This window comes from Myotis brandtii, unplaced genomic scaffold (assembly GCF_000412655.1).
Source record: "Myotis brandtii unplaced genomic scaffold, ASM41265v1 scaffold95, whole genome shotgun sequence".
NCBI lineage: Eukaryota > Metazoa > Chordata > Mammalia > Chiroptera > Vespertilionidae > Myotis > Myotis brandtii.
In genome coordinates, this window is record NW_005371920.1 from 446,217 (window position 1) to 468,377 (window position 22,161).

Consider the following 22,161-nt stretch of genomic DNA (forward strand, 5'->3'; position numbering starts at 1 on the left):
GTACTCTCCCTCTCATCTGCCTGAGTCATCAAAGGCAGGGTGGGTGGTGGTGACATTGTTCGGCACCAAATGAAAGACACTTGGACCAAGAAAGGCGAATTTCAAGCGGCAGTCCAGAGACAAGCTATTGTGTGTCTGTGCCACAGCCCAGTTCCGAGACCTAGAAATCGATTTACAACTGGTAGCTCTTAAGATCTGGCCCCACCTCGGGCTCTGGGACTTGTTTTGCACCAAGTTTGCCTTAAATACCACCCCCCTGTGCATGGCTGCTGCCTTCCCTGTTATTCTGGGTGCGCAGGCACAATGCTAAGCGCTTGGCATGAAAGAGCTCATCTGTCCCACCACCACCCAAAAGGTAGGAACGCCTCTGACGGGTAAGGAAAGTGAAGCTTGGAAGGAGTCAAGCCACATGCCCAAGGCTTCATAGCTTATAAGCAGCAAAGTCGGAGTTCAACCAGGCATGCTAAGCTTAGAGCCGCCTGTCCTCTTAGCCACTGTACCTTAGGCTGCGGAGTGTGAGGAGGCCGTCAGGATCAGCTGTGTGGCCTTGGGTCCCCTCCTGACTCTTCATCGTAGGCATGAGTTTCTGTGCGGTGTCCAGTGTGAGGTCGCGAAGGGAGCCTCCCCCAGAAACAGCCTTCCCTATGGGTTCCCTCCATCCTCTCTTCTCCTGTCCCACAACCCAACGACAGGCACACAGCATGCTTCCTGTGTGTTCTCCCCTTTCTCCTCCTCCCCTGCCCCCTGGTTGTAATGAATGTAGTTTTAGCTCTAGGTTTCTCTAAGTCAGCAGTTTTCTTCCTGACACTTCCTTTCTCTTATTTGTGAATTCCACTCTTTCCCAGGATTCTGGGACCCTATTCAGTCCATCAGTCATCGGAGCTTTCTCGGGTGCGTAGCCCGCGCCAGCACCCTGAAGGTTAACATCAAACACAGTTCTGTAGAGTCGTATTCAGATGTGCACATGTTATAACACAAAACACTGCCTGCTCGGGACACTGAATGCGGTATTCCCCCGCATCCTCGGTTTTGCTTTCCATGGTTTCGGTTACCCACACTCAACTACAGTCCTAAAATATTACATGGAAAATTCCAGAAATTAACAATTCATAAGTTTTGAATTGTGCACCATTCTGAGTAGCGTGATGAAACTTTGTGCTGACCCACCCCATCCAGGATGTGAATCATCCCTTTGTCAAGCACATCCATGCTGTATGTACAGTATAATATGATATTTTAAGAGCAAGACCATATTCAATCAACTACAGTCCTAAAATATTGCATGGAAAATTCCAGAAATTAACAATTCATAAGTTTTGAATTGTGCACCATTCTGAGTAGCGTGATGAAACTTTGTGCTGACCCACCCCATCCAGGATGTGAATCATCCCTTTGTCAAGCACATCCATGCTGTATGTACAGTATAATATGATATTTTAAGAGCAAGACCATATTCACATAACTTTAATGGCAGGATGTTATGCTATTTTATTGTTGTTAATCTCTGACTTTACTGTAGTTATGTATGTAGAGGGAAAACCAGGGTATATACAGGGTTTGGTACAACTCATGCTTTCAGGCATCCACTGGGGGTCTAGGAACAAATCCCTGCAGATAAGGGGGGGCTACTTTATAGCCTGTGGGATTTCCAAGGAAGTATCAGTTGCTTTCGACTAGACTCTTTTGACTAGAGCATTGTAACCCAAAGTGTGTTCTAAGCAACAATATACTAGAGAAACAATTGGCTGCAAGTGATTTTCCCCCCAAAAAATGGGATAGTGGGGAGGGAGGAGGTGTGACCCAATAAGACTTGCTAGAGCATTGTAACACAAAGTGTGTTCTAAGCAACAATAACTAGAGAAACAATGGGCTGCAAGTGATTTTCCCCAAAAAAAACCGGAATAGTGGGGAGGGAGGAGGTGTGACCCAATAAGACTTGAAAGTGGGATTAAAGCCAGGGGCAGCCATTCCCCCGGGGAACATCTGGCAATGTCTGGAGCCACTTGGGTTATCACAAGTGGAGATTGAAGATTTATTGGGTAGAGGCCAGGGATATTGCTAAACACCCTCTAACGCCCCCAACAGCAAAGAATTACTTGGTCCAAAATTCACCAGTGCATAGGTTGAGAAACCTGGAGTAAAGAATGTTAGTTTTTACCTGTGGGACTTCTCAGCACTTAATAAGCGAATTGCATTCTCAAAATTGGGTAGGAGTTTCCCAAGTTCGTTGGCCTCAGAATCTGGAATGCCCGACATATCACGGGGTGGGCGTGCTGCTGATGTCACTTGGGGAAGGCTACCCTACAGTAGCAGGGGTCAGTAGAGGGAAATTGAAAGACAAGACTAGTGGAATTTCACAGATCTTATCATCTAAGAGCTGGGAGGGACCTGGTTGGCAATCCTGCCTCTTTCACATTACAGACAAGGAAACAGGCCCAGGCGGTTGCCAGTTGCCCAGTCATTCTAACGAAAGGCAGTAGGACAGAAGTTAAAAGCCCAGAGGTTGAGAGCATAAGAAGCAGACCAAGTTCAAATCCTGGCTTTGCCTCCCACTGGCTATAAAACCTCTGTGCCTGAGTTACTGATTTGTGGAAAAGGGAAATCATCATATCTATGACTACTGAATGAGTTACTACATGTAAGGCACATAGCATTAGTGCTCAACAAATAGATAGTATTGTTACGAGTTGGCTAATTTGTGTCCAGCCTGGATTCCAACCCAGTGTCCTTGACTCCCAGTCTGATGTTCTTTCCAGTATCCCAGGATGGACACAGGAGGCGGTGAGGCACGAAAGTGGGAGAGCACCAGGTCTATCTAGAACATGAGGGAGCCCGGTTTAACGAGATTGTTTGAACAGAGAGATGATGTTGACAAAGCAAGGAAGGTCTGGTTGTGGTGGCAGTGTCACAGACAGACACATGGTCCCTTGAAAGCCCATTTCTACTATTTAACTGTGATCCTGGGCAAATTACTCACCCTCTTCTGGTCTATCTCATCTATAGGTAAGGACAGTAAGCATACCGTCCTCATAAGCTTGAGCATTAAATGGGATAATGTATGCGAAATATGAGGACCAAGAAATGGGGCAGATGTCATTGTTTTTATGACTATTGTTATTGGGGTCTCCAAGATACGTGCTCCCTTGTGGTGAATCTGACACCAGTTTTGATTTGTCTCAAGATCTGTCACTCAAGCAGTAGATGCTTTTGTACCACACGTTCAGTAACATACATGGAACACACGGTGATGTTCCATTTGCATTCCTCTTGCTGGCCCCCCAGCACCTTTATTCCCCTCTGTTAATGCAGTAAAATCTCACGTATTCACATCTGTAACGAAATGTGTAGAATTGTTTAGCATTTGTCTTTTCCTCTAGCCTGTGAGCACCATGTGGGTAGGACTGGATCTGTCTTGTTCCTAGCAACCTTGGCATTTAGTACAGGGTTTGGCATGCATCCATCCAACAAATACTTTTTATTTGTATGTTCTAGGTAGTATACTAAGTGTGGTGCATGTGTGTGCATGCACATAAAACACACTGAAATAGCCCACAAATGATTGCTCAGCCTGAATTAGTAAAAACCCTGAATTTTCCCCATACTTTTCAAGGGCCTAAACAGAAACAAATTTGAGCTGAATAAAGCATTGTTTAGATAGGTTCTTTTCAGGGCCTGTTTAATTATTAGATAGGTATTATTTTCACTTAAAATTAAAATGGTTGTCCATATTCATTCATTAAACATACATTTACGAGCACCTCCTATGTTCCAGGGAATATAGCAGAACAAAATAGACCAAAAACAAACAAACAAAAACATAATAAAAACCTGCCCTTGTAGAGCTTGCATCCTATTAGGGGAGACAACTAAGTGAAATAAATCAAATGTCCATGCACATAAACTGAGGGAGAGGGACAGGGAGAGGAAAGGTTGCCTCACTGCTTGCCACAGGGATTATAGCTGGAGGTGAGAGATGGCCTGGAGGCTGGGCTTCTTCTATGGTAAGGGTCTTAACCGGGCATGCAAAGTCCTGGGGTTCCCACCTTATGCTTGCCACTGGTGTTGTATGGCTCAAACCGTGAGTGTTGGTGTAGAACCCATGCCCCCTGGGTGTTTAAATGGACTTTGTATAAAAGGGGAAGCATAGATCTAGTCATTAGGAGTTGTTCCACTTTACAGTTCCATTGTTCTGTGTAGATTCTAACCTGGAACCGTCTTATAGCTCCTAAAATAAGGCCTAATTGATGGTACCAGGCAGATTTCCATCATGATTAAGAACAAAGACTTTGAATCAGACCTTGATTCAAAAGGCAGATCTAGCTGTGTGTCTTTGGGCAGGTTACAAAACCTCTCTGTGCCTTAGTTTTCCATATCTATAAAATAAGGAATCATCAATCCTACTTCATAGTATTGTTATAAGGATTAAATGAGATAAAGCATGTAAAATACAGGGCCTAGAACAGTGATGGCGAACCTATGACACGTGTGTCAGAGGTGACACGCGTGTCAGAGGTGACACGCAAACTCATTTTTTTGGTTGATTTTTCTTTGTTAAGTGGCATTTAAATATATAAAATAAATATCAAAATATAAGTCTTTGTTTTACTATGGTTGCAAATATCAAAAAATTTCTATATGTGACATGGCACCAGAGTTAAGTTAGGGTTTTTCAAAATGCTGACATGCCGAGCTCAAAAGGTTCACCATCACTGGCCTAGAATATACTAAGCTTCCCATAGACAGTAGTTATTAGCACTATTAAATGTTACCGAATGAATGAATGAATGAATAGAATTCCTGAAGTTGATATTAAACCTCGGATAGGCATAGATGTGTCATGAACTGCAAAGTGCTGTGATGCTATGTTATCTATATCCTGTCCTCTGTCCCACATACACAATTAGTGATGGATTGATTAAAGAATTGTCTTTTTATTTCACCTCCATATTCTGGGGATATCATTTTGAGGCTTTCTAATGTGGCTACATTGGGCCCCAATATGCCAGGTGTTTGGAGAACAGATTCCTTATAAACAGTTCACAGTCCCAAATTCTCAAGATTCCCAATGAATGAAATATGATTGGCCAATGCAGAAGAGTACAAGCTAATGGTGATAAAAATATCAACTGACAGTTATTGAAAACCTACCATGTGCCAAGCATATGTGTCCGGCCACATACAACCCCTTTCTGCCCCTGAGAAAACTGAAGCTCGGGGTAGTAAGAAAAAGTCAACCACTGGTAAGTTATAGGGCAGTGATGGCGAACCTATGACACGCGTGTCAGAGGTGACACGCAAACTCATTTCTTTGGTTGATTTTTCTTTGTTAAATGGCATTTAAATATATAAAATAAATATCAAAAATATACGTCTTTGTTTTGCTATGGTTGCAAATATCAAAAAATTTCTATATGTGACACGGCACCAGAGTTAAGTTAGGGTTTTTCAAAATGCTGACACGCTGAGCTCAAAAGGTTCGCCATCACTGTTATAGAGGCAGGAATGGACTCCAGAGCAGTTTAAACCCTTCCCACCTACTGCCTCAAGCTGTCCCTTCACTACATCAGGTGACCAAGCCTCAAGGTTCCCACTCCCCTCTGTTAAGATGTGTGTGTGTTTTGCATGGGGTGTGATTGTTGTTTCTAAGTCTCCAGTCTTAATGAGATTGCCTTATATGGAAACTTAAGTGAAAATGTAGTTCTCAACTATGAGGGAACCAGTCAGAATCCAGGGAGGGGCCTTCGTTAATGCTTGATTTAAATATAATGCCAGAGACTCATACAGTGGGTCAGAGACTATAATAAGCTCCCGTTTTTCTGTTTAAATGGTTTTTGGTTGTTTTTTCCTTTTAATCTCAAGTTCAATTCTGATTGATTAATTGTTTTTGCTGTTCTCTTAAATGGTTCTGTGAAAAGAAGTATTTTTGGTTCGGCTGGTGGGTTGATTTAGCAAGGTTTGAAAGAGAGCTCGATATCTTAGGTTTTCTATCTGGAATTTGATGGTACTGCGAGTGCATTGAGCAGGCAGGAAAAAGGAAGTTTTGGAGGACAAGTTAACTCAGTAACCTACAGGCTGCTGTTTGTATCACAATTTTAGGCTGAACCAAACACTTACTAAGTAGGCCATACTCGGTCACCATTGTTGGGGGTCCAAAATAATAAAATATTGGTAAAGATGTATAGCTTGACATCATATATGCTAAGCACTCAGAAGGCAAAGAATTCATTAATTTAGCTGGCTTTGGTTCCAATCAAGCAACAAATATTTATTGAACATTTGTGAGTAAAACTCTCAGTACAAAGACAAGAAAAACCAAAATCCTGCCTCTAAGTTCACATCCTAGTTGTGGTAAGACAAACCTGTGGGTTATTAAATAATAAGGCGAGAGTCCCTGAGCACATGCTAGATGAATGAGCCAGACCAAGTGTGATGGGGCTTCAGAGAAAGATCATTTGGGGCTAAAATAATATGTAAAAGATGAGGCATTTGAATCAGTGAGGAAGGAATGATCAAGCAGAGCTTAGACTTGGGATAACAAGATATATTCTGTACATTCAATTTGAACCAGAGAAGTTCAAAATCAAGGTAATGCAGCTTATGACAGGCTCAATATCAAACTGTAGAGCTGTCTTTTATTCCTGTAAGTGGAAATTAGCTGAAGCAATAAAGACATGGTAAGTGCCTGGCTGGGTATTGGAGCAAACGAACAACATACAGGGTGGGGCAAAAGTAGGTCTCAGTTTATTCTAGTTTTTTTTTTTAATATATTTTTATTGATTTTTACAGAGAAGAAGGGAGAGGGATAGAGAGTTAGAAACATGGATGAGAGAGAAACATCGATCAGCTGCCTCCTGCACACTCCCTACTGGTTATGCGCCCACAACCAAGGTACATGCCCCTGACCAAAATCGAACCCGGGCCCCTTGAGTCCACAGGTCGACGCTCCATCCACTGAGCCAAACTGGTCAGGGCTATTCTAGTTTTTGTGTGTGTGTGTGTGTAGGTGTTTTTTTTAAATCTCACCCCAGGACATTCTTGGAGCGAGAGAAACATTGATCCCTTGCCTTCCATACGTGCCCTGACCCAAACCCACAACCTTTCAGTGCACAGGATAATGCTCAACCAATTGAGCCACTCCAGGCAGGCTATTCTTATTTATTTATTGTATTTTTCATACAAACAACTATAAACCTACCTTTGCCCCATCCTGTATACAAAGGACATTGTAGCCACAGTTCAGTAACTTGCCCTAGGTCACACACTAGTAAATGACAGCAAAGCCCCATTATTAAACACAACAATCCAGGAAATATAAAAAACATGTCCATACAAAAACTTGTACATGAATGTTCATAATAGCCAAAAGGTAAAAACAACCCAAATGTCTATAAACGAATGAACTGGTAAAGAGAATGTGGTATGTCCATACAATAGAATATTTATTCAGCTGTTAATAGAAATGAAGTACTGATACATGCTATAGCCTGGCTGAACCTTGAAAACATGATGCTAAATAAAAGAAATCAGACACAGAGGACCACATATTCTATGGTTCCATTTATAGGTAATTTCATAGAACCAGAAAATAGATTAGTGGTGGCCTAGGGTTATAGGGGTGGGGAATGGGGAGTAACTGCTAATGGGCATGGAGTTTTTTTGAGGGGGTAAAGGAAAATGTTCTAAATTTAGATTGGGGGGATGGTTTCATGATTATGTGATTATACAGAAAACCACTGAACTGCAATCTTTAAATGAGTAAATTTTATGGTATACAAATTATATCTTAATAAGGCAGTAAAAAATTTTTAATTTAAGCATCTAAGACCACTCCAGGTTTTGGTATATACAGTGGCACCAGAAACAAGGGGGAATGTGAAACAGAGTTAGGTGCATAGACCTGGAGCTCGGAAATGGTCAAAGCCAGATGAATGGATGGGACAGGCCAGTCCTCACATCGGAAGAAAAATACAGAAACCAGTGACAGCTTTTTCTGCTGCCAAAGAGCTGACAGTTCTCTGTTATCATCGGACTAACATGTTGGTAAGAATGGGCTAAATTTGTCTTCTTTTGCTTTTGTTCTACAGTTTTTGAGGAGCCGGAAGATCCAAGCAACCGGTCGTTTTTCTCTGAAATTATCTCTTCGATTTCGGATGTGAAGTTCAGCCACAGTGGGAGGTACATCATGACCAGGGACTATCTGACCGTTAAAGTCTGGGATCTCAACATGGAAAACCGCCCCATCGAGACTTACCAGGTACAGACCACCCTCCACCCATGGGTGTATCGCACACTTCCACTGTAGGCTTCCAAGTCAGCCTCTGCCCACAAGGGCTTATCACAACACAGAAAAATTAAAGTGGTATATCCTGTGGGAACCACAGGATTTAAGAGGAGCTGCATATGGAGGGGCTAGAACTTAATCCTTATCTACTGAGCACTTACTGTGTGATGGATACCGTAGATTCAGATGTGGTCCTGCTCTCCTGACAGTCTGGTAGAGAAGTGAGATGACAAGCAGGGAATTGAGTGTACGGTGATGATACTGAGGGCCACCTGGGGAGAGAGGCTTTCCTAAAGAAGCAACCCTTCATCTGAGTCTTGACTCCATGAACTAGCCAGAAAAATTGTGTTCTTAGAATAGGGTGTTGAAAGGCCTGGAATCAAGAGGAACACGGTGTGTTCAGAAAGGAACTCTCTGCATCTGGAATATGGAACACAGGGGCAGAAAGAGCTTGGAGAGTAGGCTCTGGTAAAGTAGATTAGGGTATTTTGTCTTTAGTCTGAGTACAATGGAGAGCCATTAAAAAGTCTTACACAGGAAATGCCATTGTGAATTTTGTGTTTACCATGTGTTTTATAGTTCAACTTGCCAAACGGATTGAAGGAATTTAGGGAGGAGGCAATGGTGGCATGCAGGTGGAGAAGGCGGGAGGATGGAGAGTCTGTGAGGTTTGCTAACTGATTGGGTGTGGAGGGAAGAGGAGTCAGGAAGGCTATGTAGAGGTTTGTAGACTTACTGACAAAAAGAGACAGTATTGTTTAGAATGGTTGGCTGCTGTTGTTTTAAAGAGGAAGACTAGACTTTGAGGTAGAAAGGATTTGCAGAAGCTAATTCTAGGCAAGAGTACAATGGAAGCAAAGGTCAAGAGGCAGGAATAAACTAGTCTTAAAGATTTCTTGGATTAGATAAAAAGAAGTGAGGAAATTCTAGACAGAGAAATTTGGTTTACATATTTCTTCTTGAGATATAATGCGCATGCCATATTCACCTTTTCATAGTGTACAATACAGAGGGGTGGTCTGTGCCCAAAGTTGTGGGACTAACATTTTAAAATAAATATTCTGGGGAGAGACCAAGATGGCGGCATAGGTAAACACCGCAGACTGCTGCCGCAAACAACCACTTCAAAAATACAACTAAAAGACGGAACGGACATCACCCAGAACCGCAGGAAGGCTGGCTGAGGAGAGACTCTTCAACTAGAAGGAAAAATAACAGCACACCGAGGCTCAGAGGAGGCGCAGTGTGGAAAATACTCAGGTGCGGAGGTGCGCGCGCAAAGCGGGCTGGTGGCTGAGAGCGCGGTTGTCGTTTTCGGTCAGGGGGGAGTCTCAGACTCTGAGCTCCAGATACGGGCGAATCGCTGGGGACTCAAACGGGAGAAGTGGGAGTGTCTGGCATCAGTTGGAAGGCAGCTTTCCCTCCGAGGTTTGCAGCGGTTCCTGGGGTTCTGAGAAGCAGAGCCTCTGGGAACGGGACTGAGAGGGGCCATAACCGCTCCCTCCGCCCGCCCTGTTGAGCCCGCCCCGCCCAAGCCCTGCGCAGAGCCATTTGCCAGATCGCCTCAGGCAAAGGCTAGATTAGCACCTCCCCAGAGGACAGAAGTTTTCCGCGGCAGACACAGCTGATTCACACAGCCAGTCGGCCTGGTGGTCAAATCCCTCTAGTATTAACTACAACAATCAAGGCTCAACTAGAACAAGACTGCGCACAAAGACCACTAGGGGGTGCACCAAGAAAGCATAAAAAATGCGGAGACAAAAAAACATGACAGAAATGGAGGATATAGAGCTAAAAAACGCAATTTTGAGGGCTTGCAATAAACTTTTGGAGAGCTTCACGAAAACTAATGAGACCCTCGATGCTATGATAAAGAAACTAGAAATTAAGCATACACGCTCTGAAATAAAGAATATTACACCCAATAGCAGACCAGAGGAGCGCAAGAATCAAGCCAAAGATTTGAAATGCGAAGAAGCAAAAAACACCCAACCGGAAAAGCAAAATGAAAAAAGAATCCGAAAATACGAAGATAGTGTAAGGAGCCTCTGGGACAGCTTCAAGCGTACAAACATCAGAATAATTGGGGTGCCAGAAGATGAGAGACAGCAAGATATTGAAAACCTATTTGAAGAAATAATGGCAGAAAACTTCCCCCACCTGGTGAAAGAAATGGACTTACAGGTCCAAGAAGCGCAGAGAACCCCAAACAAAAGGAATCCAAAGAGGACCACACCAAGACACATCATAATTAAAATGCCAAGAGCAAAAGACAAAGAGAGAATCTTAAAAGCAGCAAGAGAAAGAGACTCAATTACCTACAAGGGAATACCCATACGACTGTCAGCTGATTTCTCAACAGAAACTTGGCAGGCCAGAAGGGAATGGCAAGAAATATTCAAAGTGCTGAATACCAAGAACCTACAACCAAGAATACTTTATCCAGCAAAGCTATCATTCAGAATTGAAGGTCAGATAAAGAGCTTCACAGATAAGGAAAAGCTAAAGGAGTTCATCACCACTAAACCAGTATTATACGAAATGCTGAAAGGTATCCTTTAAGAAGAGGAAGAAGAAAAAGGTAAAGATACAAATTGTGAACAACAAACATGCATCTATCAACAAGTGAATCTAAGAACCAAGTGAATAAATAATCTGATGTACAGAATGAACTGGTGATTATAATGAATCAGGGACATAGAAAGGGAATGGACTGACTATTCTTGGGGGGGAAAGGGGAATGGGAGATGCGGGAAGAAACTGGACAAAAATCGTGCACCTATGGATGAGGACAGTGGGTGGGGAGTGAGGGCGGAGGGTGGGGCGGGAACTGGGAGGAGGGGAGTGCATTTATCATTCTTCTAAATTTAACTTTGCACAAGTAACCCATGTAAAAAATCTATATTTTTCAAAACTTGTAAATAAAAATAACCTTAACTAAATAAATAAATAAATAAATAAAGTGTACAGTTCTATGTTGCTTAGATTTAATTAAATAAAAAAAAATAAAAATAAAAATAAAAAAATAAAATAAAATAAATATTCTGGTTGTGCTGGGGATGAGACAGAGAATAGGTATGAGGTTATTGCAACATTCTGGCAAGGGTTGTAAGTAACTTAGATGACAGTATTAGCAATGGAGGTGGTCAGAGTCTTGGTATATATCCAAGGTAAAACCAGTAGGATGGGATGTAAGAGAAAAAGAAGCACCCAGGATCACTCCCAAGATTTTTATGCTGAGCAAAGTTGAGTTGCATTTTATTTGGATGGGAAGTCAAGAGTTTGGCTTTGGACATTTTTAATTGGCTCAACATCCAGAAATTGCAAGTAGGCAGCTTAGTATGAGTCTGGATATATCTTGCCTAGAGAAAAACATTGGACACTTATGAGTATATTGAGGGTATTTAAAGCCTGAGAAAAGAAAGTGGATTTGGCAAGAGAGCTTGAGAAGAAGTGGCCGGGCAGGTAGGAGAAAAACAGAGGAATATCCTAGAAGCCAAGAGCAGAAACTGTCCCAAGGAGGGAGTCATCAGCTGCTGTTGCTGAATCAAGTAAGGACTGAGACGTGTTCCTTGGACTTAGTGATGTAGAAATTCTCGGGAACCTCCATGAAAGAGGTGTAGGTGGGTGATGGATGAATGTCTGATTGGAGTGGGTTCAGGACGGACTCTGAATAGAGGACGTGGACATAGTGAATACAGATAACTCTTTCAAGAAATTTTATTCTGAAGGGGAACAGAAACATGGGATACAGTCTTAAAGAAGTTTTATGCCAATAAGAAGAAGCCAATGGAGAGGGAGACAGCTAAAGGAACAAAGTCCTTGAGGGAAGAGTCCATTGCAAAATTGGCCTTAGAGGGGAAGATGGATAATTCTTCCATCAAAAAAAGAAGAGTGCAGTAGGCTTGTAAATTATGTGATGGAACTATAGACAGTTTCTTATGTCGATTTTCTCAGTAAAATACTCATGAGAGAGAGTGAATTGACTAGGGAAATGTAGGGTTACGCAGGGATCTACTTGAGGTTTATATTATTGATTTTAAGTAGGCTACCTGTAGGATTGTGTGTTCCTTCCCAGCCACATTCACCTGCTTAGTACAGGTAGGGAAGGGCAGGAAGTTAGATTTAACTAGTGATGGGGTTTTTGCCAAAATGAGTACAGTGGAAAGGGAAAGAAAAGCAGGTTTGTTGAAGGTTTATAGTAAGAGAGTGGTTATAATGATGGACCACTGAATCGAAGGCAGTAAGGAGGAAAATAGATCAAATCAGGAAGTAGCAATAGAGTAATAGTTGTTAAAGGAATGACCAAGGGCAAAACTAATTGAAAATGATGATGCTGAGAGACCAGAATGATGGCGGGAATAGTGATGGAGAGGCTCAGGGAGAGACCAAGATGGCGGCATAGGTAAACACCGCAGACTGCTGCCGCAAACAACCACTTCAAAAATACAACTAAAAGACGGAACGGACATCACCCAGAACCACAGGAAGGCTGGCTGAGGAGAGACTCTTCAACTAGAAGGAAAAATAACAGCACACCGAGGCTCAGAGGAGGCGCAGTGTGGAAAAAACTCAGGTGCGGAGGTGCGCGCGCAAAGCGGGCTGGTGGCTGAGAGCGCGGTTGTCGTTTTCGGTCAGGGGGGAGTCTCAGACTCTGAGCTCCAGATACGGGCGAATCGCTGGGGACTCGGACCCAAACGGGAGAAGCGGGAGTGTCTGGCATCAGTTGGAAGGCAGCTTTCCCTCCGAGGTTTGCAGCGGTTCCGGGGGTTCTGAGAAGCAGAGCCTCTGGGAACGGGACTGAGAGGGGCCATAACCGCTCCCTCCGCCCGCCCGCCCTGTTGAGCCCGCCCCGCCCAAGCCCTGCGCAGAGCCATTTGCCAGATCGCCTCAGGCAAAGGCTAGATTAGCACCTCCCCAGAGGACAGAAGTTTTCCGCGGCAGACACAGCTGATTCACACAGCCAGTCGGCCTGGTGGTCAAATCCCTCTAGTATTAACTACAACAATCAAGGCTCAACTAGAACAAGACTGCGCACAAAGACCACTAGGGGGTGCACCAAGAAAGCATAAAAAATGCGGAGACAAAAAAACATGACAGAAATGGAGGATATAGAGCTAAAAAACGCAATTTTGAGGGCTTGCAATAAACTTTTGGAGAGCCTCACGAAAACTAATGAGACCCTCGATGCTATGATAAAGAAACTAGAAATTAAGCATACACGCTCTGAAATAAAGAATATTACACCCAATAGCAGACCAGAGGAGCGCAAGAATCAAGCCAAAGATTTGAAATGCGAAGAAGCAAAAAACACCCAACCGGAAAAGCAAAATGAAAAAAGAATCCGAAAATACGAAGATAGTGTAAGGAGCCTCTGGGACAGCTTCAAGCGTACCAACATCAGAATAATAGGGGTGCCAGAAGATGAGAGACAGCAAGATATTGAAAACCTATTTGAAGAAATAATGGCAGAAAACTTCCCCCACCTGGTGAAAGAAATGGACTTACAGGTCCAAGAAGCGCAGAGAACCCCAAACAAAAGGAATCCAAAGAGGACCACACCAAGACACATCATAATTAAAATGCCAAGAGCAAAAGACAAAGAGAGAATCTTAAAAGCAGCAAGAGAAAGAAACTCAGTTACCTACAAGGGAATACCCATACGACTGTCAGCTGATTTCTCAACAGAAACTTGGCAGGCCAGAAGGGAATGGCAAGAAATATTCAAAGTGCTGAATACCAAGAACCTACAACCAAGAATACTTTATCCAGCAAAGCTATCATTCAGAATTGAAGGTCAGATAAAGAGCTTCACAGATAAGGAAAAGCTAAAGGAGTTCATCACCACTAAACCAGTATTATACGAAATGCTGAAAGGTATCCTTTAAGAAGAGGAAGAAGAAAAAGGTAAAGATACAAATTGTGAACAACAAACATGCATCTATCAACAAGTGAATCTAAGAATCAAGTGAATAAATAATCTGATGTACAGAATGAACTGGTGATTATAATGAATCAGGGACATAGAAAGGGAATGGACTGACTATTCTTGGGGGGGAAAGGGGAATGGGAGATGCGGGAAGAAACTGGACAAAAATCGTGCACCTATGGATGAGGACAGTGGGTGGGGAGTGAGGGCGGAGGGTGGGGTGGGAACTGGGAGGAGGGGAGTTATGGGGGAAAAAAAAAAGAGGAACAAATGTAATCTGAACAATAAAGATTTAAAAAATAAATAAATAAATAAAATGGATAAGATGCAAAAAAAACAAAAAACAATAAAGATAGATTTTTTAAAAGATAAAGCATAATTTAGCTTATTTTGCAAGACTAACTTGTCCTTGGTCATTTCTTGCTTATGCCTCTGAAAATCATTAGTAACATGAACTGATTCCCAAGGTTGATATGAGGTAACCACTGACCAATTCCCTATCACTTAAGAAAAAAAAAAAAAAGAGAGGCTCAGGGAACTTCTGGGGACTGTAAAAAGGATGGGTATCAGGGAGTTGAGTTTGCTGGCATGGCTTCAAGGAGCTGAGGATTCTAGGCAGTAACAATTGTGTGGAGCACCAACGAGCCCACCCTGTCCCAGGAGAGCAAAAGTCCTGCCACCACGTGAGCAGCCTTAGGAAAAGCAGATCTTTCCATCAGAAGGAGGAGGAAAAGTTCAGAGAGGAGGTTGAGGACGTCCAGGACTTTAATGACTGACTGTGAGTTCCAGAGGGTGCTGTAACAGGTCTGAGGGCCAGAATTCAAGACCACGTATGGAGTTGAGATAGTTTGTTTACCCCTGTGGTTCAAAGAGCATCCCCTTGTATATTGGGGGTCTTACTGTCCCCCAAAGCATACCCAGACTTAAAGGTCCAACTCCGCAGCACCTGCCCCAAGCTCTCACTCACAGTCCTCCATCTTCAGTCCATAGGTGTCCTCTTCCAGCTGCACAGACAAACCATCTCGTGTTTCAAACTTTAACACAAAAAAGAGACAGACGGCAGTGGGAACTGGAACCTGAGCATGGGTGGTATTGACAGAGCCTTGATTAGAGAGAAGTAGATTCCGGTGACACAGCGGTGAGAGCAATTAGTACTTTCATTTTAGGGAAAGGCTTTTAGAACACAGCTAGCTAGCAGGGACATGGAGTAACCAGCATTTTAAGTTCATGGTTTTCAAACCATGTTTACCTAAGAAATAGATATTTTAGCACACGTATTGAAATGAAATATCACTACATTTATATACTATATCAAAGATGGTAAATAAATGCTGATTGAGTGTCTAAAACACTGTTGAAAAAAGACTGTGAGGCCTGATCCAATGGGAAAGAATCCCATAATCAATTACTAAGGCTTGCCCTGAGCTGTAGACTTAAATATGATGAGCTATTTTCAGGGTTTCCTATAGAAGAAGGAATGGCAACTTGTGAGCCAAATCCAGCCCTGCCTCTGTTTATGTGAATAAAGTTTTATTGAAACACAGCCACACCCAATTATTTTGCATATTGTCTATGGCTGCTTTCATGCTACAATGGCAAAGTTGAGTGGTTGTGACAGAGGCCATGTGGCCCACAAAACCTAAAATATTTACTATCTGACCCTTTACTGGAAAAATGTGTCAACCCCTGAAATATAAGAACAAACCAATAGAGTCTGCTCTTGGTAGGCCTCGTGAGCAGACCATTAACTACCAACATCAGACTTCCACAAGTACATAATTGAGAACCCCTGGATTGGAAGACTCAGTGTCAAAAAGGTCAAACACAATCTAATATGAACACAGAAGCAAAATAATATTTGGAACATGAAGCATCGAATAAGATGAATTTTAAGTTCTCTCTTGCTCTGTTTTCTAAGTGTTTCTCGTGTATATATCTTACCTCATTCTTGCCTCTGATGGAGAAAGATGCATCTTGTTTGCCTAAGATTTTTAACAACAGAACATAAATGCAACATACCTTCACAGTAGCTCTTCTTTTCCTTCAGATGCCTTCAGTTGGAGGCAGGCAGGAGCTTCCCAGAATATCGATGCTGGGAGGAGAAAATACTAGTTCAGACAAGGTTTTCCCCTAAATCCTTCCTGACTTTTATCCTTCAGGAATTACTTATGGATAGTCACAGGGATGTAAAGGAAATACAGTCAAGAATATTGTAATAACTGTATATGGTGTCAAATGGGTACTAGACTTATTGCGGTAATCACTTAATAAGTTATAGAAATGTCTAAGCATAGTGTTGTGCCTGAAACTAATATAATATTGCATGTCAACTGTAACAGAAAAATAAATTTAAAAATTATTTATTGAGTTACTGATGGTGTGGTTCCCACTAATGGGCCCATACTTCCAAAGCTCACACATTCTGACACTTATTACTCACCTGTGCTGTTTCTATAAGCAAAGGTGAAGGATCAGGAAAGGTTCATCAAGGAGAGGACAGCCTGGGTCAGGCCTGAAAAGGCATACCACAACCCTCTTTCTAAACCTTACTGCTCTATCCCCTCCCTCCCTATCAAAATCCTAATTATTTTAAAGATAATAGTTGATACTTCTCCTACCAAAGGAAGGAAGTTGGATGATCATAGTGAAGCAGAAGAATGTGGGACTCTGAGAAGTGCTGCATTATACAAACCTGCTTAACCAAGGGTTTGCAAAACTTATTTCCCCTTCTTAGAATACTCACATCTGTGCCTTGCCTTAAAAGTGCTCCATACTAGCCCTAACCGGTTTGGCTCAGTGGATAGAGCGTCAACCTGCAGACTCAAGGGTCCCAGGTTCGATTCCGGTCAAGGGCATGTACCTTGGTTGCAGGCACATCCCCAGTAGGGGGTGTGCAGGAGGCAGCTGATCGATGTTTCTAACTCTCTATCCCTCTCCCTTCCTCTCTGTAAAAAATCAATAAAATATATATTTTTTTAAAAAGTGCTCCACACCAGATAAGAGGGAGGAGGAGAGAAGGCTAAGCATCTGTTTGCTCATCTTTCCCCTCCAACAGCAGGAGAGCTGGGGCATCGGGATCAGAGATTTGGCTCCCATTGCCCCCTGGATTCACTCCCAGTCCAACTCCTCTCCTTCCCCCACGCATTACACACAGCCCAGAAGCAAGTCAGTGATAAAGGCCAGAATCAACACTTTCTAGAAACGAGACCAGTGCTGAGTCCCTTAACTCCACCATCACCTTCTTCATAGAAAGTAGTCTGTGGTGCTTTGAGGGGATGGGGAGAACAGTCAAGACATGGAGTAAACAGAAGTATGGCCCAGAAACCAATCCTGTCTGCCACCTGTTGTTATAAATAAAGTTTTACTGGAACACTTCCCTGCTCATTTGTTTATGTATTGCCTGTGGCTACTTTTGCATTACCGGGCAGAGCTGAGTGGTTGCAACAGAGGCCATATGGCCCTTTATATTGTAAAAAGTTTGCCAGCCCCTGGTCAATACCCAGAATCAGCCCTCTTTTGCCCTCAGATGCTCTTCTGGTTTTATGCTAAAAAATTCTTAACAATCACTCAAGATTTTCATCCCTACAAACAGAAATGGCCTTCTGAGCCACTTCAATATGCCCCAAAGGTGGCAGAAAGGGAGAGAATTAGTTAATTTGCAGCAGAGATACCAAATACAGAACACAAGTCTCATTCTTGCATCCCCCTTCTCCACCCACAGCCCTGAAGCAGACACCCTGGCAAGGCCCAGAACCTTGGGGGAACAACAGAGCCACAGTGGAGGAAATTGATTTGCAGTTAGCAATACACTGTCCCATGACTCAGCAAGCTTGTAAATACCCAAAACGTGTAAGGCCACATGGGATGAATCTTACCTCAGTCCTTTGTCCAGTACTCAGCACACAGCTGCACCTGAGGTCAGCATCCTGCTGGACTCTGGACTCAGGAGAGGCGAGGGGCCCAGGCTGCAAGACAAGGGAGAACGAACCATCACTCTAAATCTGAACACAGTGACACATGCTTTTCCTACCATCCTTCTACCTTCACCCAGGTCTGTCTCCCCGTTGGCCTCATCTCAGGTCATTATCGCGGCTTCTGTGTGGGACTGAGACCCCGTGTACTATAGTACGGTGAGGCTAATGAGGCAGAGCGAGTGGGGGAGGCAGATTGCTAGAGTAGAGAGTGGGTGCCCTGGAACCCGAATACAGGGGTTCAGTTCCCATCCTGTCATGTTCTTTCCTGTGTGATCTTGGACACATGATGTCATACCCTGCACTTCATGCTTCATTAAAATGAAGTGAATGATGGTCCCTACGTCCTGAGATGAGATTTTATGGATAAAGCACCTGGCTAATAACAAGTAACATACTATGTACGCCTATTATTATCACCACCACTCCTTACTACTGGGCCCTGTTGGGTGCCACTGCCCACCTACCAAGCTTGTTTGATCCATTCTAGCCACATAAGCAGCCCATCCTAATGCCCCGCAGCTGGAAAGGGCCGCGCCTGGTTTCAGACCAGGACCACCTGGATCGAGGCGCGTTTACACCGAAAGAATTAACAGCTCACGTCAACAGAGGAGGTATTCACAGACATCATCCTTTTTTAAAATAATTGACTCCGTTGATGTATTTCTTCCTCAGGTTCATGACTACCTCCGCAGCAAATTGTGCTCCCTCTACGAAAACGACTGCATTTTTGATAAATTCGAGTGCGTGTGGAATGGGTCAGACAGGTAAGAAAGGCTCAGTGGCCAGGAGCCTCCCAAAGGCCGGCCCTCTCCTGGCGGAGGCCTGGGTGATTTCTCTTCCATGGATGTCAATGTCAGGTCCCAAGGCCTGGCAGGGATGCCTTGTGTGGGTCACCAGATGCCCCTGGGGTCAGGCCTGGGAAGAAGGGAAGGACGTAGTGAGACCCTTGACTCCTCTTTCAGGACCGCGCAGGTGACCCTTTGACATCAGCGAGAAAATCTGATCTTTTACACACAAGACCCCCCAGGGCCAGGCCAGCATGCCGAAAATGGAGAGCACTAATGATCCTCCCTCACATCCCAGCACGAACGGTTCACGTGACTGCAAACTTTCTAGATCGAAAATTATTTCTTGAAGCTGCTAGTGTAGACTTGGCCAAAGGCCCCGGCGGCTCATTAGCTGAATGCTAGCCGGGCCCATTTATCACATTCCCTCTACGTGATTTATTACTGTTTTAAGGCCTTTGATTTCAACAATGCTTCATATTACCTCCCAATAGTTCATTTTTAGTTTGACAAATACAGATGAATCTCTGAGTTCCAGGAGAACTTGGCTCAGGCTTCCAGGGGCTGTCCCTGGTGAAGGCGGCACCAGCACTACAGTATTGCCCTAGAAGCACAGAAATCGATGGTGCCAAAGCACTCGGAGAGTCTCGCCTTTAGTGAGCAGGAGCTGTCCCTGTCCCTTGTTCGGCCTTCTTAGCCAATGAACCAGAGCGCCCTCCACATAGCCTGGAAGAAATCGCCCTATGGCAGAGGACCCAAGTCAGACCATCCAGCTGGCATAGGACAGGGGGAGGAGAGCGAAAAGCAATTGTGATATATGAACAAAAGCTCCTACAGGGAAAAGAAGCTAGCCAGCCCTGTTATTTTATTACTTATTTATATATAATGTATTTGTTTATTAATTGTACATATTATTGTGTATTTGTTGTCATTGCTCTCACTCCCCCTCTATCTTAGCCTAGATTCAAAAACTACGCTTATTAAGCACCTATTGTGTACCAGGCACCTTCACACACCTTACGTTATTTAATCCTGACCATGGATTAAATAACAGAATGTTATATATGTTATTTAACATAAACAACATAAAAATGTTAGAAAATGGGACTCCGCCACTTACTGGGCCCTGTTTGGTGCCACTGTCCACCTTGTTTGATCCGTCTAGCCACGCAAGCAGCTCACCAGCCCATCCTAACGCCCCACAGCTGGGGAGGGCCTTCGAGGTCAGCTTTAAATATGCACAGTGCTTCATGGTTTCAAAGTGCTCCTGCTCTCCTCACCTTCTCCAGCCTCACAATCCTGAGCCCCACAACCCTGTGACTCACTGACTGAGCCCCAGAACAGCAAGGAATCTAGGGAACAGCAGTAATTAACAAGGAAGCTTATCACGATCCGTATTTCCAGGTCCAAGGCTTGTTGCTCTTGGCGACTGCGAAGGACATCAGCATTCGCACTCTAGAGCCTGTTTGGGTGTTTGTTTTTAATAAAATGTATGGTGCCATCAGCAGGCCACAGAGTGGTGGGGCTTGCTTTAGAAAGGCACCGTAGGGACGTGTGACGGCCCTTTCCCCACAGCACTCAGTTGCACCGTTTGCCTTTCAGCGTCATCATGACCGGCTCCTACAACAACTTCTTCAGGATGTTTGACCGAAACACCAAGCGTGATGTCACCCTGGAGGCCTCGAGGGAAAACAGCAAACCCCGGGCTATCCTGAAACCTCGAAAAGTGTGCGTGGGGGGCAAGCGGAGAAAAGACGAGATCAGCGTCGATAGCCTGGACTTTAGCAAAAAGATCTTGCATACAGCTTGGCATCCTTCAGAAAATATTATAGCAGTGGCGGCTACAAATAACCTATATATATTCCAGGACAAGGTTAACTAGGAGGACAAGTTATTATTGCTTAATAATCTCACATACTGAATACTAGTCAAACATGTTTTTAAATGTTTCTTTGGGTCTTCATTTGATGCATTGACTTTCATTTCCCTACACGGAAAACAACTGGGATAGAATTCAAAGGAGTCCAACTTTCCCATATCCCCAGTTCTAAGACACTTTTGTCCAACCCAATAGGTCCCGGACACTTCTGTTTAGAATTGAGAGCTGCCAGCTAACAGTAATTCTTCCATAGTTGACCTGAATTTCTGATGCTTTTCTTTGCCCAGTTTTCTCTGGTGGGTCCCGTGTTTTGTTGCTAGGTGTCTGCTGAGATAAAATGAGGTTGTCTGTAGTATTTAAAGTGAAAAGGGATACGTTTTTTTTTAATTAAACAATTCCCTTTGATTGAAAAATTCAACAAAAAAATAAACACCGTTTACTCTACTCTTTAGAGAAATGCTCCTTGTTTTGTGAGAAAGAAAAAAAAAAGAACTAGTCAGCATCTCCTGCCCCAACAGCACTTTTTTTTTTTTTGCCATTTTCTTTTTTAACAATTTCATTTGAGCCAGAGATTTATCTCATGAGGCTGTGAAGGGGATGCTGAATGAGAAGGGGAGGACCGCATCAGCACTGCTATAGTCTTTCATTTGTAAGCGCCATAGAAAGAGCCTGAGAATCTGGCTGGGAAGCACCGCGAGTGCTTCAGGGGGCATAAAGGGAGCGCTTCCACACGGCGCTTCTCAGGGCTGGCTTGGCAAGGCCACGGGGGCCAGATTCCATCAGCCGCTCTGTTCCTCTTGCTTTTTGTCATTTTAAATGGCTCCATATAATCCTCTACTTACACGTTCCCTGGCTTTTTCTCTTCACCCTTTTCTAGCTTACTTACTCCATTGACTTCTAAAGGCCGGGCCCTGGTTGTTTCTTAGCTGGCGTTCTGCATGAAGCTGGAGGCTGCGGGGACCAGCCCTGGCTCCCTGAGCAAGGCTGGCCTGTCCTTTTCGGGCGTGTCTCCTGAACAGGCCCCCTCCCCTCTTCCTGGGTTTGGTAACCAAAAGGAACAACCCATCGATCTCCACTGTCGCTAGAACCGATACAGCCAATAAAAATGCTGATTTGTACAGTCTAATCGAGCACTTCTAACCCTCCCCAAGCTCACCATCTGCAAAAAAAATGGAATCCGGGGGAATGGAGATGCTTTGACATTAGAGTGACGTCGGCTTAAACCTGTGGAGGCTGGTTCGTCCTTCCCCCAAGTTGAAGATTCAAACTAAAACTTCCAGAAGGTTCAATGTGGCACACCTCTGGGAAGGAGA

At 43.7% G+C, this 22,161-nt stretch overlaps 1 protein-coding gene across 4 annotated transcripts in view; it reads left to right on the forward strand.

The window, feature by feature from the left end:
- Positions 1 to 21,971, forward strand: part of PPP2R2B (protein phosphatase 2, regulatory subunit B, beta) — a 402,097-nt gene extending 380,126 nt beyond the window's left edge. For all 4 annotated transcript variants that reach the window (XM_005885985.2, XM_005885986.2, XM_005885984.2 and 1 more), the window contains 3 exons: positions 8,085 to 8,254; positions 18,857 to 18,948; positions 20,572 to 21,971. In XM_005885985.2, the coding sequence (XP_005886047.1) occupies positions 8,085 to 8,254; positions 18,857 to 18,948; positions 20,572 to 20,851 (542 nt within the window). In that variant the 3' untranslated portion in view covers positions 20,852 to 21,971. The remainder of the gene's footprint in view (positions 1 to 8,084; positions 8,255 to 18,856; positions 18,949 to 20,571) is intronic.
- Positions 21,972 to 22,161: the final 190 nt, after the last annotated feature.